Below are 16,197 nucleotides of genomic sequence, written 5' to 3'. Positions count from 1 at the left end.
GTGCAGCTCCTCTCCTCACATTGCTCCATAGTGCAGCTCCTCAGCCCTCTCCTCACACTGCTCCATGGTGCAGCTCCTCTCCTCACTTTGCTCCATAGTGCAGCTCCACAGCCCTCTCCTCACACTGCTCCATGGTGCAGCTCCTCAGCCCTCTCTCCTCACATTGCTCCATGATGCAGCTCCACAGCCCTCTCCTCACACTGCTCCATAGTGCAGTTCCACAGCCCTCTCCTCACACTGTTCCATGGTGCAGCTCCTCAGCCCTCTCCTCACACTGCTCCATGGTGCAGCTCCTCTCCTCACTTTTCTCCATAGTGCAGCTCCACAGCCCTCTCCTCACACTGTTCCATGGTGCAGCTCCTCAGCCCTTTCCTCACACTGCTCCATGGTGCAGCTCCTCAGCCCTCTCCTCACACTGCTCCATGGTGCAGCTCCTCTCCTCACTTTGCTCCATGGTGCAGCTCCTCAGCCCTCTCTCCTCACATTGCTCCATGATGCAGCTCCACAGCCCTCTCCTCACACTGCTCCATAGTGCAGCTCCACAGCCCTCTCCTCACACTGTTCCATGGTGCAGCTCCTCAGCCCTTTCCTCACACTGCTCCATGGTGCAGCTCCTCAGCCCTCTCCTCACACTGCTCCATGGTGCAGCTCCTCTCCTCACTTTGCTCCATAGTGCAGCTCCACAGCCCTCTCCTCACACTGCTCCATGGTGCAGCTCCACAGCCTTCTCCTCACACTGCTCCATGGTGCAGCTCCACAGCCCTCTCCTCACACTGCTCCACGGTGCAGCTCCTCAGCCCTCTCCTCACACTGCTCCATGGTGCAGCTCCTCTCCTCACATTGCTCCATAGTGCAGCTCCTCAGCCCTTTCCTCATACTGCTCCATGGTGCAGCTCCTCAGCCCTTTCCTCACACTGCTCCATGGTGCAGCTCCTCAGCCCTCTCCTCACACTGCTCCATAGTGCAGCTTCTCAGCCCTCTCCTCACACTGCTCCATGGTGCAGCTCCACAGCCCTCTCCTCACACTGCTCCATGGTGCAGCTCCTCTCCTCACTTTGCTCCATAGTGCAGCTCCTCAGCCCTCTCCTCACTTTGCTCCATAGTGCAGCTCCTCAGCCCTTTCCTCATACTGCTCCATGGTGCAGCTCCTCAGCCCTCTCTCCTCACACTCCTCCATGGTGCAGCTCCTCTCCTCATATTGCTCCATAGTGCAGCTCCTCAGCCCTCTCCTCACTTTGCTGCATAGCGCAGCTCCTCAGCCCTCTCCTCACACTGCTCCATGGTGCAGCTCCTCTCCTCACATTGCTCCATAGTGCAGCTCCTCAGCCCTCTCCTCACACTGCTCCATGGTGCAGCTCCTCTCCTCACTTTGCTCCATAGTGCAGCTCCACAGCCCTCTCCTCACACTGCTCCATGGTGCAGCTCCTCAGCCCTCTCTCCTCACATTGCTCCATGATGCAGCTCCACAGCCCTCTCCTCACACTGCTCCATAGTGCAGCTCCACAGCCCTCTCCTCACACTGTTCCATGGTGCAGCTCCTCAGCCCTCTCCTCACACTGCTCCATGGTGCAGCTCCTCTCCTCACTTTTCTCCATAGTGCAGCTCCACAGCCCTCTCCTCACACTGTTCCATGGTGCAGCTCCTCAGCCCTTTCCTCACACTGCTCCATGGTGCAGCTCCTCAGCCCTCTCCTCACACTGCTCCATGGTGCAGCTCCTCTCCTCACTTTGCTCCATGGTGCAGCTCCTCAGCCCTCTCTCCTCACATTGCTCCATGATGCAGCTCCACAGCCCTCTCCTCACACTGCTCCATAGTGCAGCTCCACAGCCCTCTCCTCACACTGTTCCATGGTGCAGCTCCTCAGCCCTTTCCTCACACTGCTCCATGGTGCAGCTCCTCAGCCCTCTCCTCACACTGCTCCATGGTGCAGCTCCTCTCCTCACTTTGCTCCATAGTGCAGCTCCACAGCCCTCTCCTCACACTGCTCCATGGTGCAGCTCCACAGCCTTCTCCTCACACTGCTCCATGGTGCAGCTCCACAGCCCTCTCCTCACACTGCTCCACGGTGCAGCTCCTCAGCCCTCTCCTCACACTGCTCCATGGTGCAGCTCCTCTCCTCACATTGCTCCATAGTGCAGCTCCTCAGCCCTTTCCTCATACTGCTCCATGGTGCAGCTCCTCAGCCCTTTCCTCACACTGCTCCATGGTGCAGCTCCTCAGCCCTCTCCTCACACTGCTCCATAGTGCAGCTTCTCAGCCCTCTCCTCACACTGCTCCATGGTGCAGCTCCACAGCCCTCTCCTCACACTGCTCCATGGTGCAGCTCCTCTCCTCACTTTGCTCCATAGTGCAGCTCCTCAGCCCTCTCCTCACTTTGCTCCATAGTGCAGCTCCTCAGCCCTTTCCTCACACTGCTCCATGGTGCAGCTCCTCAGCCCTCTCTCCTCACACTCCTCCATGGTGCAGCTCCTCTCCTCATATTGCTCCATAGTGCAGCTCCTCAGCCCTCTCCTCACTTTGCTGCATAGCACAGCTCCTCAGCCCTCTCCTCACACTGCTCCATGGTGCAGCTCCTCTCCTCACATTGCTCCATAGTGCAGCTTCTCAGCCCTCTCCTCACACTGCTCCATGGTGCAGCTCCTCTCCTCACTTTGCTCCATAGTGCAGCTCCACAGCCCTCTCCTCACACTGCTCCATGGTGCAGCTCCTCAGCCCTCTCTCCTCACATTGCTCCATGATGCAGCTCCACAGCCCTCTCCTCACACTGCTCCATAGTGCAGCTCCACAGCCCTCTCCTCACACTGTTCCATGGTGCAGCTCCTCAGCCCTCTCCTCACACTGCTCCATGGTGCAGCTCCTCTCCTCACTTTTCTCCATAGTGCAGCTCCACAGCCCTCTCCTCACACTGCTCCATGGTGCAGCTCCACAGCCCTCTCCTCACACTGCTCCATGGTGCAGCTCCACAGCCCTCTCCTCACACTGCTCCATGGTGCAGCTCCACAGCCCTCTCCTCACACTGCTCCATAGTGCAGCTCCTCAGCCCTCTCCTCACACTGCTCCATGGTGCAGCTCCACAGCCCTCTCCTCACACTGCTCCATGGTGCAGCTCCTCTCCTCACTTTTCTCCATGGTGCAGCTCCTCAGCCCTCTCCTCACACTGCTCCATGGTGCAGCTCCTCTCTTCACTTTGCTCCATGGTGCAGCTCCTCAGCCCTCTCCTCACTTTGCTCCATAGTGCAGCTCCTCAGCCCTCTCCTCACACTGCTCCATGGTGCAGCTCCTCAGCCCTCTCCTCACACTGCTCCATGGTGCAGCTCCTCAGCCCTGTCTCCACACTAGCAGCCTGAGACTCTGCAGTCTGCACTGACTGACTGAACGAGGCTCCGCCCCTTTCCGGTGACATCTTTCCCTCAAAAAATCAACTCCATTCTAGACGCTACTTTCTAGTTACTTCGCTTTCTCTCCATCCTTGGAGAATACGTTACGAGGCGTGCTGTTTTTCGGCCAATCAAATTATTCTTTTTAGATTGACACATATTACAGCCAATTAAAATACTGTCTTGTTTAGAAGCCGCTCTGGTTACTAAGGGGAAGTGATAAGGTTTCCACCAATCACGTATCGGATACCTTGTGTACTGGGCGGGCTTAGAGCTTAGGGCCTTCCTTGCTGTTGCTGTCTGCTCTGCTGTGTGTCCAGGTCTGTGCAGAGAGTGGACATGAGCCTAGTTGTGAGGTAAGGACCTACCCTGGGAGCGTGACCGCACATTGCGTGTTATCTATGGCGGGAGGTGACTGAGCTACGTTAGTTCCAGGGGGTCTCCAGGAGCCTGCACTGCGGAGCTCTCTGGGATGTGGGGGTGCAGCTGTAGGAATTCGGGGGTCTCCAGGAGCCTGCACTGCGGAGCTTTCTGGGATGCGGGGGTACAGCTGCAGGAATCCGGGGGTCTCCAGGAGCCTGCACTGCGGCGCTCTCTGGGATGTGGGAGTGCAGCTACAGGAATCCGGGGGTCTCCAGGAGCCTGCACTGCGGAGCTTTCTGGGATGCGGGGGTACAGCTGCAGGAATCCGGGGGTCTCCAGGAGCCTGCACTGCGGCGCTCTCTGGGATGTGGGAGTGCAGCTACAGGAATCCGGGGGTCTCCAGGAGCCTGCACTGCGGAGCTTTCTGGGATGTGGGAGTGCAGCTACAGGAATCCGGGGGTCTCCAGGAGCCTGCACTGCGGAGCTTTCTGGGATGTGGGGGTGCAGCTGCAGGAATCTGGGGGTCTCCAGCAGCCTGCACTGTGGAGCTTTCTGGGATGTGGGGGTGCAGCTGCAGGAATCTGGGGGTCTCCAGCAGCCTGCACTGTGGAGCTCTCTGGGATGTGGGAGTGCAGCTACAGGAATCCGGGGGTCTCCAGCAGCCTGCACTGCGGAGCTTTCTGGGATGTGGGGGTGCAGCTGCAGGAATCTGGGGGTCTCCAGCAGCCTGCACTGCGGAGCTTTCTGGGATGTGGGGGTGCAGCTACAGGAATCCGGGGGTCTCCAGGAGCCTGCACTGCGGAGCTTTCTGGGATGTGGGGGTGCAGCTACAGGAATCCGGGGGTCTCCAGGAGCCTGCACTGCGGAGCTTTCTGGGATGTGGGAGTGCAGCTACAGGAATCCGGGGGTCTCCAGGAGCCTGCACTGCGGAGCTTTCTGGGATGTGGGGGTGCAGCTGCAGGAATCTGGGGGTCTCCAGCAGCCTGCACTGTGGAGCTTTCTGGGATGTGGGGGTGCAGCTGCAGGAATCTGGGGGTCTCCAGCAGCCTGCACTGTGGAGCTCTCTGGGATGTGGGAGTGCAGCTACAGGAATCCGGGGGTCTCCAGCAGCCTGCACTGCGGAGCTTTCTGGGATGTGGGGGTGCAGCTGCAGGAATCTGGGGGTCTCCAGCAGCCTGCACTGCGGAGCTTTCTGGGATGTGGGGGTGCAGCTGCAGGAATCTGGGGGTCTCCAGCAGCCTGCACTGTGGAGCTCTCTGGGATGTGGGAGTGCAGCTACAGGAATCCGGGGGTCTCCAGCAGCCTGCACTGCGGAGCTTTCTGGGATGTGGGGGTGCAGCTACAGGAATCCGGGGGTCTCCAGCAGCCTGCACTGCGGAGCTTTCTGGGATGTGGGGGTGCAGCTACAGGAATCCGGGGGTCTCCAGGAGCCTGCACTGCGGAGCTCTCTGGGATGTGGGAGTGCAGCTACAGGAATCCGGGGGTCTCCAGCAGCCTGCACTGTGGAGCTTTCTGGGATGTGGGGGTGCAGCTGCAGGAATCTGGGGGTCTCCAGCAGCCTGCACTGTGGAGCTTTCTGGGATGTGGGGGTGCAGCTGCAGGAATCTGGGGGTCTCCAGCAGCCTGCACTGCGGAGCTTTCTGGGATGTGGGGGTGCAGCTGCAGGAATCTGGGGGTCTCCAGCAGCCTGCACTGTGGAGATCTCTGGGATGTGGGGGTGTAGCTGCTGGAATCTGGGGGTCTCCAGGAGCCTGCACTGCGGAGCTTTCTGGGATGTGGGGTACAACTGCAGGAATCCGGCGGTCTCCAGGAGCCTGCACTGCGGAGCTTTCTGGGATGTGGGGGTGCAGCTACAGGAATCCGGGGGTCTCCAGGAGCCTGCACTGTAAGGATCTAGTTCTGGATTTTCTTGTCATTGTTACTCTCTGCATCAGTTCTCCATGTTTTCAGCACCTCTGCTTGCTGTCATGATGTCTTCCCGTGTCATGTGCCGGACCCCTGGGTATGTATCTTGTGACGAGCCGTGCACCTATGTGTCCGTTACATGACCGGGACAGAAATGGAAAGTTCTTATGAAAGCAGATTTCTTAGCCAATTCACGACCTTGGGATTTTCCGTATTGGCATTTTAGTTTTTTGCTCCCTACCTTCCTAGTACCATAACGTTTTTTTTACCATGTTCACTAAATGCTAGAGCTGACCTGCCATTATGATTCTCCAGGTCATTACGAGTTCATAGACACCAAACATGTCTAGGTTCTTTTTTTATTTATGTAGTGAAAAAAAATCTTAAGTTTGTAAAGAAAGAATATATATATATATATATATATATATATCTCTATATCTATAGAGGAAAAAAACAAATCAGCACCCCCAATGTGAACACGTGCAAGCTGCAAACTGCAACACACAGATAAAAAAGACCACAGCAGCACATGCACATGAATCGGCCATGTGAAAACACAGACAAATATACATTTCACAAAAATATTTTTTCATAAAAATTTCTACGTCGGCGGAATTTCTACGTCGATACTGTGCCCGTCGCTGATTGTGCCTGGCGGCCTCGACCAATCAGAGACGCGGGATTTCTACGTCGATACTGTGCCCGTCGCTGATTGGTCGAGGTCTGGCGGCCTCGACCAATCAGAGACGCGGGATTTCCAGGACAGACAGACAGACAGACAGACAGACGGAAAAACCCTTAGACAATTATATATATAGTCACCTTTTTCCGAGACCCGTAATGTTTCCATTTTATCTGGGACTGGGTGAGGGATTATTATTTTTGCGTACAGAGCTGATGTTTTTATTGATCCCACTTTCTTGTAAGTACAATGTTTTTATTGCTTGTTGTTGCATTTTATTGCATTGTTGCGGCAGCCAAAAAAAGTAATCCTGGTGTTTTGATTTGTCTTCCCATTATGCCATTTACTGATCGGATTAATTGTTTTTATTTTTTGATAGATCGGGCGTTCCTGAACTGAGTGATACCAGATACCACATTTTTCGGATTAGAAGACACACTTTTTTTCTCCCAAACTTGATGATGAAAATGGGGGGTGCATATTATAATTCGAATATACCTTACTAGCTGCGTAGGGTCCCAGATTTGCTGCTGGCAGAGGCACAAGTGGAGCGATGCTGCTTGCCTCATGCTGGGAGGAGGGGGTATTCGGAGGTGCAGGGGCTCCGCCGACATTTTAAAGCCTGGAACCACCGCACGTCCATAGTTTACATTGCAGTGTACTCAAGGAAAATGGCCACCGGTGCGGAGCATGAGCAGATGGAGATCTGATGAGCTCTGAGATGTCTAAAGGTACCTTCACACATAACGATTTCGTTAACGATATCGTTGCAACGTCACGCTTTTTGTGACGTAGCAACGATCCCGCTAACGATCTCGTTATGTGTGACAGCGACCAACGATCAGGCCCCTGCTGGGAGATCGTTGGTCGTGGGGAATGATCAGGACATTTTTTTGGTCGCTGATCACCTGCTGTCATCGCTGGATCGGCATGTGTGACGCCGATCCAGCGATGTGTTCACTTGTAACCAGGGTAAATATCGGGTTACTAAGTGCAGCGCCGCGCTTAGTAACCCGATATTTACCCTGGTTACCATTGTAAAAGTTAAAAAAAACAAAACACTACATACTCACATTCCGATGTCTGTCACGTCCCCCGCTGTCAGCTTCCCGCACTCTGACTGTCAGCGCCTCCCGTAAAGCAGAGCACAGCGGTGACGTCACCTCTGTGCTCTGCTTTACGGCCAGCGCTGACACAGTCAGTGCGGGAAGCTGACGGCGGGGGACGTGACAGGCATTGGAATGTGAGTATGTAGTGTTTTTTTTTTACTTTTACAATGGTAACCAGGATAAATATTAGGTTACTAAGCGTGGCCCTGCACTTAGTAACCCGATGTTTACCCTGGTTACCCGGGTGCTGCAGGGGGACTTCGGCATCGTTGAAGACAGTTTCAACGATGCTGAAGTCGTTCCCCTGATCGTTGGTCACTGGAGAGAGCTGTCTGTGTGACAGCTCCCCAGCGACCACACAACGACTTACCAACGATCACGGCCAGGTCGTATCGCTGGTCATGATCGTTGGTAAGTCGTTTAGTGTAACGGTACCTTAAGATGTATTTTTGTTACAGGAGACGTTGGCTTCAGTGGATTGGGTTTTTAGAGAGGATGGTTTAATGTAGATTCAATAATGGAGTCAGTGTCATTATTTCCAATAAAGGACTTTATTTTGGGGGGGTGTTTTTTATAATATCACTATGGGGTCAGTAATGGGGGTGTCTTATAGACACCTCTGGGCTTGATGTCCCCTGACAAAACAAAGGTGATATCATCCCCCAACCATTACCCTATTTGCCACCGCCTCAGGGCAAGTGGGAAGAGCGAGGGTAATTGCCAGATTTGGTGCAACTTAGAGTTAATGTTTTTAGTCTGGGAAGTACCGATATCCATGGCCCTTTCCAAAGCTATTAAGATCAGCCTACAGCTGTCTGCCTAGCCTTTGCTGGTTAGATTTTATAAGGGGACACAAACGTCAATTTTTTTCTGGATCACCCTGTAAAGGCTAAGCAAACAGCTGTGAGCTGATATTAATAGCCTGGGAGCAGTTATTTTTCCATGTTGTTGTTTTTTTTTATTTTTATTTTTTTACAGTTGCTGTTAAGTTACATGTGCATGTTCGTTCTGTTAATGCTCCTACTTACAGGTTTAGTAGTGAAGATGTCTGGCTGACACCTCTTCATTACTAAACCTAGGGCTTGGTGTCAATGACAGCTGCTGACCCTCACCCCTAATCCTATTACCGTGATGCTACTGCATAAAAATGAAAAAGATGTTAAACCACGAAATTACATCACAAACATTTTTAAATATCTTTTTGTTAAGCTAAAAAAAAACATTCATTGCTGTAGAAAAATACTTGCCAAAAAAGCATGCAAAAACGCACCAAAACCCGTGGCAAAACGCTCATTTTTTTGCTGCCAAAAGATGCAGAAACCTTGTAGAATTATCTGCAAGCAAATACTTTCTCCCGGCAGCTCAGCGCTATACACTGTGGGAGCTATTACCTACTGTCAGTGTAACGCCGGCAGCCCGTTAGAGCAGTCACATCTCTAGATGTGACTATTCTACAAGTAAGATCACTGTGGATTATGTGGACTATATTTACATTTTTTTTTATAGGAGACAAGGGCATCGGGGATTTGGTGTTAGGTGAGTATAATGTGTTTTTTTTATTTTGTGTTTTTTTAATGTTATTTTTAGTTGAATATGTATTTACCGGTAATTATTTTACCTTTCAGCTTGAGCACTGGTGTCGGCTGACGACTACTTCTCCCATGAGCAGCACCTGCTATCACTGTTATCAGTGACAGCAGACATAGCCTGATGGGAGTAGTAGTCTCTCATTAGCCGACACCTGCGGTAAGCTTTTTACAGCGGATCACAGTACCTCTGAGGAGTCACGCTGACATCTGACAGCGTGACCCTGCAGCGCTCTGACCGAGGGTCTTACCAGTGGTAGCGTTACCGCTGTTGAGAGCAACCACGCCAGTGTTTCCCACACTGTTACACAGGTGACTGTGTGGGAAATTCCATAGGAAGCCCGTAAAAACACAAACAAAAACTCAGCAAATCCGCAAACATTTTTATACCTGCATTTTGCTGTGGATTTGTCTGACTCAATTGAAGTCAATGGGTGAAAAAAGCTGAAAATCTGCAAAGAGATTTGACAAGCTGCAGAAAAAAACGCACTGCGAATACTCAAGGAAAATGAATGATTAACCCCTTTCTACCATTGGACATACTATTCCGTCCATGTGGGTTGGGCCCTACTTCCCAAGGACGGAATAGTACATCCAGAGCGATCAGCCGCGCTCATGGGGGGAGTGCGGCCGGGTGTCAGCTGACTATCGCAGCTGACATCCGGCACTATGTGCCAGGAGCTGTCACGGACTGCCCCCGGCACATAACCCTCGGCACACTGAGATCAAGCATGATCGCAGTGTTCTGGCGGTATAGGGAAGCATCGTGCAGGGAGGGGGCTCTCTGCGTGCTTCCCGGAGACCCTCGGAGCAACGCAATGTGATCGCGTTGCTCCGTGGGTCTCTTACCACCTCCCCCCTGCAGGCCCGGATCCAAGCCTCCCTGCTGTGCATGTCAGATAGATCGCTGATCTGACACAGTGCACAGCAAAGTGTCAGATCAGCGATCTGTCACTTTACTGTGATGTCCCCCCCTGGGGCAAAGAAAAAAAAGTTTAAAAAAATTAAAAAAAAAACCTAAATAAATAATAATAAAAAAAATATATTGTTCCAATAAATACATTCCTTAATAAAAAAAAAAGATAAAAAACAATAAAAGTACACATATTTAGTATCGCCGCGTCCGTAACGACCTGACCTATAAAATTGTCCCACTAGTTAACCCCTTGAGTGATCACCGTAAAAAAAACAAGGCAATAAACAACGCTTTATCATACCGCCGAACAAAAAGTGGAATAACACGTGATCAAAAAGATGGATATAAATAACCATGGTACCGCTAAAAACGTCATCTTGTCCCGCAAAAAACGAGCTGCGACACAGCATCATCAGTGAAAAAATAAAAAAGTTTTTCTCCTCAGAATAAAGCGATACAAAAATAATTATTTTTTCTATAAAATAGTTTTTATCGTATAAAAGCGCCAAAACATAAAAAATGATATAAATGAGGTATCGCTGTAATCGTACTGACCCGAAGAATAAAACAGCTTTATCCATTTTACCAAACGCGGAACGGTATAAACGCCCCCCTCCTTCTCCACCCCCCCCCCCAAAAAAAAATAAATTCATGAATACCTGGTTTTTGGTCATTCTGCCTCACAAAAATTGGAATAAAAAGCGATCAAAAAAATGTCACGTGCCCAAAAATGTTACTAATAAAAACGTCAACTCGTCCAGCAAAAAACAAGACCTCACATGACTCTGTGGACAAAAATATGGAAAAATTATAGCTCTCAAAATGTGTTAACGCAAAAAATATTTTTTGCAATAAAAAGCGTCTTTTAGTGTGTGATGGCTGCCAATCATAAAAATCCCACTATAAAAGTAAATCAAAACCCCCTTCATCACCCCCTTAGTTAGGGAAAAATTAAAAAAATGTATTTATTTCCATTTTCCCGTTAGGGCTAGGGTTAGGGTTGGGGCTAAAGTTAGGGTTTGGATTACATTTACGGTTGGGAATAGGGTTGGGATTAGGGTTAGGGGTGTGTCAGGGTTAGGGGTGTGGTTAGGGTTACCGTTGAGATTAGGGTTAGGGGTGTGTTTGGATTAGGGTTTCAGTTATAATTGGGGGTTTCCACTGTTTAGGCACATCAGGGTCTCTCCAAACGCGACATGGCGTCCGATCACAATTCCAGCCAATTCTGCGTTGAAAAAGTAAAACGGTGCTCCTTCCCTAAACAGGGGTTTACCTCAACATATGAGGTATCGGCGTACCCGGGACACATTGGACAACAACTTTTGGTGTCCAATTTCTCCTGTTACCCTTGGGAAAATACAAAACTGGGGGCTAAAAAATAATTTTTGTGGAAAAAAAAAAAGATTTTTTATTTTCCCGGCTCTGCGTTATAAACTGTAGTGAAACACTTGGGGGTTCAAAGTTCTCACAACACATCTAGATAAGTTCCTTGGGGGGTTTAGTTTCCAATATTGGGTCTCTTGTTGGGGGTTTCTACTGTTTAGGTACATGAGGGGCTCTGCAAATGCAACGTGACGCCTATAGACCATTCCATCTAAGTCTGCATTTCAAATGACGCTCCTTCCCTTCCGAGCTCTGCCATGCGCCCAAACGGTGGTTCCTCCCACATATTGGGTATCGGTGTACTCAGGACAAATAGGACAACAACTTTTGGGGTTCAATTTCAACTGTTACCCTTGGAAAAATACAAAACTGGGGGCTAAAAAATATTTTTTGTGGAAAAAAAAAAGGATTTTTTATTTTCACGGCTCTGCGTTATAAACTGTAGTGAAACACTTGGGTTCAAAGTTCTCACAACACATCTAGATAAGTTCCTTGGGGGTCTAGTTTCCAATATGGGGTCACTTGTGGGGGGTTTCATTGTTTAGACACATCAGTGGCTCTCCAAACGCAACATGGCGTCCCATCTCAATTCTTGTCAATTTTGCATTGAAAAGTCAAAAGGCGCTCCTTCCCTTCCGAGCTCTCCCTTGCGCCCAAACAGTGGTTTACCTCCACATATGGGGTATCAGTGTACTCAGGACAAATTGTTCAAAAACTTTTGGTGTCCAATTTCTTCTCTTACCCTTGAGAAAATAAAAAACTGCGGGCGAAAAGATCATTTTTGTGAAAAAATGATTTTTTATTTTTACGGCTCTGCATTATAAACTTCTGTGAATCACTTAATGGGTCAAAGTGCTCGCCTTACATCTAGATAAGTTCCTTAGGGGGTCTACTTTCCAAAATGGTGTCACATGGAGGTTTAAATTTTTAGGCACATCAGGGGCTCTCCAAACGCAACATGACGTCCCATCTCAATTCCAGTCAATTATGCATTGAAAAGTCAAATGGCGCTCCTTCGCTTCCGAGCTCTGCCATGCGCCCAAACAGTAGTTTACCCCCACATATGGGGTAACAGCATACTCAGGACAAATTGTACAACAACTTTTGGGGTGCATTTTCTCCTGTTACCCTTGGTAAAATAAAACAAATTGGAGCTGAAGTAAATTTTTTTGTGAAAAAAAGTTAAATGTTTATTTTTATTTAAACATTCCAAAAATTCCTGTAAAATACCTGAAGGGTTAATAAACTTCTTGAATGTGGTTTTGAGCAGCTTGAGGGGTGCAGTTTTTAGAATGGTGTCACACTTGGTTATTTTCTATCATATAGACTTCTCAAAATGACTTCAAATGAGATGTGGTCCCTAAAAAAAAAAAAATGGTGCTGTAAAAATGGGAAATTGCTGGTCAACTTTTAACCCTTATAACTCCCTAACAGAAAAAAATGTTGGTTCCAAAATTGTGCTGATGTAAAGTAGACACATGGGAAATGTTACTTATTAAGTATTTTGTGTGACATATATCTGTGATTTAAGGGAATGAAAATTCAAAGTTGGAAAATTGCGAAATTTTCAAAATTTCCATTTTTTTCACAAATGAACGCAGGTAATATCAAATAAATTTTACCACTATCATGAAGTACAATATGTCACGAGAAAACAGTGTCAGAATCACCGGGATCCATGGAAGCGTTCCAGAGTTATAACCTCATAAAGGGACAGTGGTCAGAAATGTAAAAATTGGCCCGGTCATTAACGTGCAAACCACCCTTGGTGGTAAAGGGGTTAAGTGCACAGCACTTCAGGATTGTCATTGTCATAAGGATTCCATAGCGTTTCTGGCCCATTTCCGTGCGGAAAAACTGCAGCGAAAACACACCAAAAATGCACTTTTTTATATTTGCTGCCGGAGTAGGGGATGTATCCATAGACGTAGATAAATAAATCATCATGTCTTTTCTCCGTCAGTGTAAATGTACTGACTTTCAGATTCCGCTTCTCTCATCTGTGTGTCTCTCCTTCTTGTCTTCTCCACCAGATCGGAGTTAGCAGTCGACAAGACAAAAAAGAAGAAAAAAAGAGAGTTGAGCGAGGAACAGAAGCAAGAAATTAAAGATGCATTTGATCTGTTTGATACCGACAAAGACAAAGCAATAGATTATCATGAATTAAAGGTAATGGCCAGGAAACCCCTGTGACTGGCTACAACATTTTACTTAGAGGTGTAGACCTCTAACCACTACAGCTAGTGATTGGTCATTGTTGGTGCCCAGTAAAGAGTGATTGACAGCATTGACACAAAATCAGCAGGGGATTGTTTTAGGTTAGTATTACTTGATTCATTGTCAGCGCTCTAATTTCTGTTATTGGGTTGGACGCTGTCTATCGGCTGATCTGTTTCCATAGCTTTGCCCATCATTGATCGTTGTCCAGAGACCGATTTTTCTTTTCTTGTAAAAGTGTGGTACGGATTCCGATGAGTTGTCTTCTGTTTGGCAGGTGGCCATGCGTGCTCTGGGGTTTGACGTTAAGAAGGCAGATGTTTTACGAATCCTGAAAGATTACGATAGTGAAGCAACAGGAAGGATTAGTTTTGAAGACTTTAAGGAAGTTGGTAAGTTTTCTTTTCTTACCTGCCATTTCTCCATATTTACAAGGAGTACTTGAGCCTTCTTTGCCTTTCCAGCTTGATGCTTGACATCACGAGAACCTTTTCATTCCAAGGTTGCTGAGCTAATGTTGTGTTTTTTCTTTTTTGTGTTTTTTTTCTTTTTTTGTGCTGATGGTACACAGCAGAATGCATTAACCCCTTAGCACAATCCGCTGTTCATTTACTGAGCTGGTGTCCTAGCGTCAAGTGACATAAATGTACGGCGCAGGGAAAAGTGTTGTCTGCACCATCCACAGTAGGTGACAGTCGTATATTACAGCCAGCACTGCTGCAATTACTGCAGTATGAGAACACTCGGGTCCTCGTTCAGATGCGGGGAGCAAAGAATAAATCTGGAATTGTAGTGTGAATGTAAATTTGTTCCCCAAAAAGTAATATAAGTTTGCAAAGCATGATTCCCCGATTCCTCAAGACCAGGTTTTTTTTCACATTAGCCTTGCTGAAGGATTGGAGTACGAGGTACCTGATTTCTTAAAGGAGTTCCCTTTCTTACTCAAAATGTTTGGCCCACATTAAATAATAAAGTTTATACTTGCCACCTGTGCTGGCTTCCGTGTGGTTGTTGTGACATGTGACACTGGCGCTCAATCAGCGCTGGTGTCACTGTCTCCATTTTCCGACAAATCGAACATGAAGCGGAAGTCAAATCTGCAGATGATGTCTTATTTTTCCGTCAATATGGCCATGTTAGGGCTTGTTTTTTGCAGGATGAGTTGTACTTTTGAACGACATCATTGGTTTTACCATGTACTAGAAAACGGGAAAAAGATTCCAAGTGCGGTGAAATTACAAAAAAAACTTCAAACTTACACTTGTTTTTTAGTTTGGCTTTTTTGCTAGGTTTACTAAATTTTAAAACAGACCTGTCACTATGATTCTCCAGGTCATTACGAGTTTATAGAAACCAAACATGTCTAGGTTCTTTTTTGTCTAAGTGGTGAAATTTTTTTCCAAACTTTGTTAAAAAAATGCACCATTTTCCGATACCTGTAGCGTCTCCATTTTTCGTGATCTGGGGTCGGGTGAGGGCTTATTTTTTATGTGCCAAGCTGATGTTTTTAATGATACCATTTTGGTTCAGATACATCAACGGATGAGAGAGGATCTTGGTGCAATTAACTGGGACGATATCCTGAGACACAAAAATACACAGAGAAAATGGGAGACGTTTATTAGCATCCTGGATAGGACCTGTGCACAGTATATACCGTATGGGAATAAACATATTAGAAATAGGAGGAAACCAATATGGCTAAATAGAGCTGTAAGGGGCGCAATAAGGGACAAAAAGAAAGCATTTAGAGAATTAAAGGAAGTAGGTAGCGAGGAGGCATTAAATAAATACAGAAAATTAAATAAATTCTGTAAAAAGCAAATCAAGGCAGGAAAGATTGAGACAGAGAGACTCATTGCCAGAGAGAGTAAAAATAATCCTAAAATATTCTTTAACTACATAAATAGTAAGAAACTAAAAAATGATAGTGTTGGCCCCCTTAAAAATAGTCTGGGTGAGATGGTGGATGAGGATGAGGAAAAAGCCAATATGCTAAATGACTTTTTTTCATCAGTATTTACACAAGAAAATCCCATGGCAGACAAAATGTCTAGTGATAAAAATTCCCAATTAAATGTCACCTGCTTAACCCAGCAGGAAGTGCGGCGGCGTCTAAAAATCACTAAAATTGACAAATCTCCGGGCCCGGATGGGATACACCCTCGAGTACTGCAGGAATTAAGTACAGTAATTGATAGACCATTATTTTTAATCTTTAAAGACTCCATAATAACAGGGTTTGTGCCACAGGACTGGCGTATAGCAAATGTGGTGCCAATATTCAAAAAGGGAACAAAAACTGAACTCGGAAACTATAGGCCAGTAAGCTTAACCTCTACTGTGGGTAAAATCCTGGAGGGCATTCTAAGGGACGCTATACTGGAGTATCTGAAGAGGAATAACCTCATGACCCAGTATCAGCACGGGTTTACTAGGGACCGTTCATGTCAGACTAATTTGATCAGTTTCTATGAAGAGGTAAGTTCCGGATTGGACCAAGGGAACCCAGTGGATGTAGTGTATATGGACTTTTCAAAAGCTTTTGATACGGTGCCACACAAAAGGTTGATACATAAAATGAGAATAATGGGGATAGGGGAAAATATGTGCAAGTGGGTTGAGAGCTGGCTCAGGGATAGGAAACAAAGGGTGGTTA

General features: G+C 47.8%; 1 protein-coding gene across 3 annotated transcripts in view; it reads left to right on the top strand.

The window, feature by feature from the left end:
- Nucleotides 1-3,609: 3,609 nt before the first annotated feature.
- Nucleotides 3,610-16,197, top strand: part of CETN3 (centrin 3) — a 41,042-nt gene continuing 28,454 nt past the window's right edge. For all 3 annotated transcript variants that reach the window (XR_011318381.1, XM_069751692.1, XM_069751684.1), the window contains exons 1-3: nucleotides 3,610-3,733; nucleotides 13,355-13,490; nucleotides 13,816-13,930. Coding sequence is in view for 2 of the 3 variants with exons in the window: in XM_069751692.1 (XP_069607793.1) it covers nucleotides 3,717-3,733; nucleotides 13,355-13,490; nucleotides 13,816-13,930 (268 nt within the window). In the remaining variant the exon portion in view is untranslated. The remainder of the gene's footprint in view (nucleotides 3,734-13,354; nucleotides 13,491-13,815; nucleotides 13,931-16,197) is intronic.

The sequence above is a fragment of the Ranitomeya imitator genome, chromosome 1 (genome assembly GCF_032444005.1).
Source record: "Ranitomeya imitator isolate aRanImi1 chromosome 1, aRanImi1.pri, whole genome shotgun sequence".
Classification (NCBI taxonomy): Eukaryota; Metazoa; Chordata; class Amphibia; order Anura; family Dendrobatidae; genus Ranitomeya; species Ranitomeya imitator.
The sequence above is the reverse complement of the archived record's forward strand: the minus strand, read 5'-3'. Positions and strand labels throughout refer to the sequence as shown.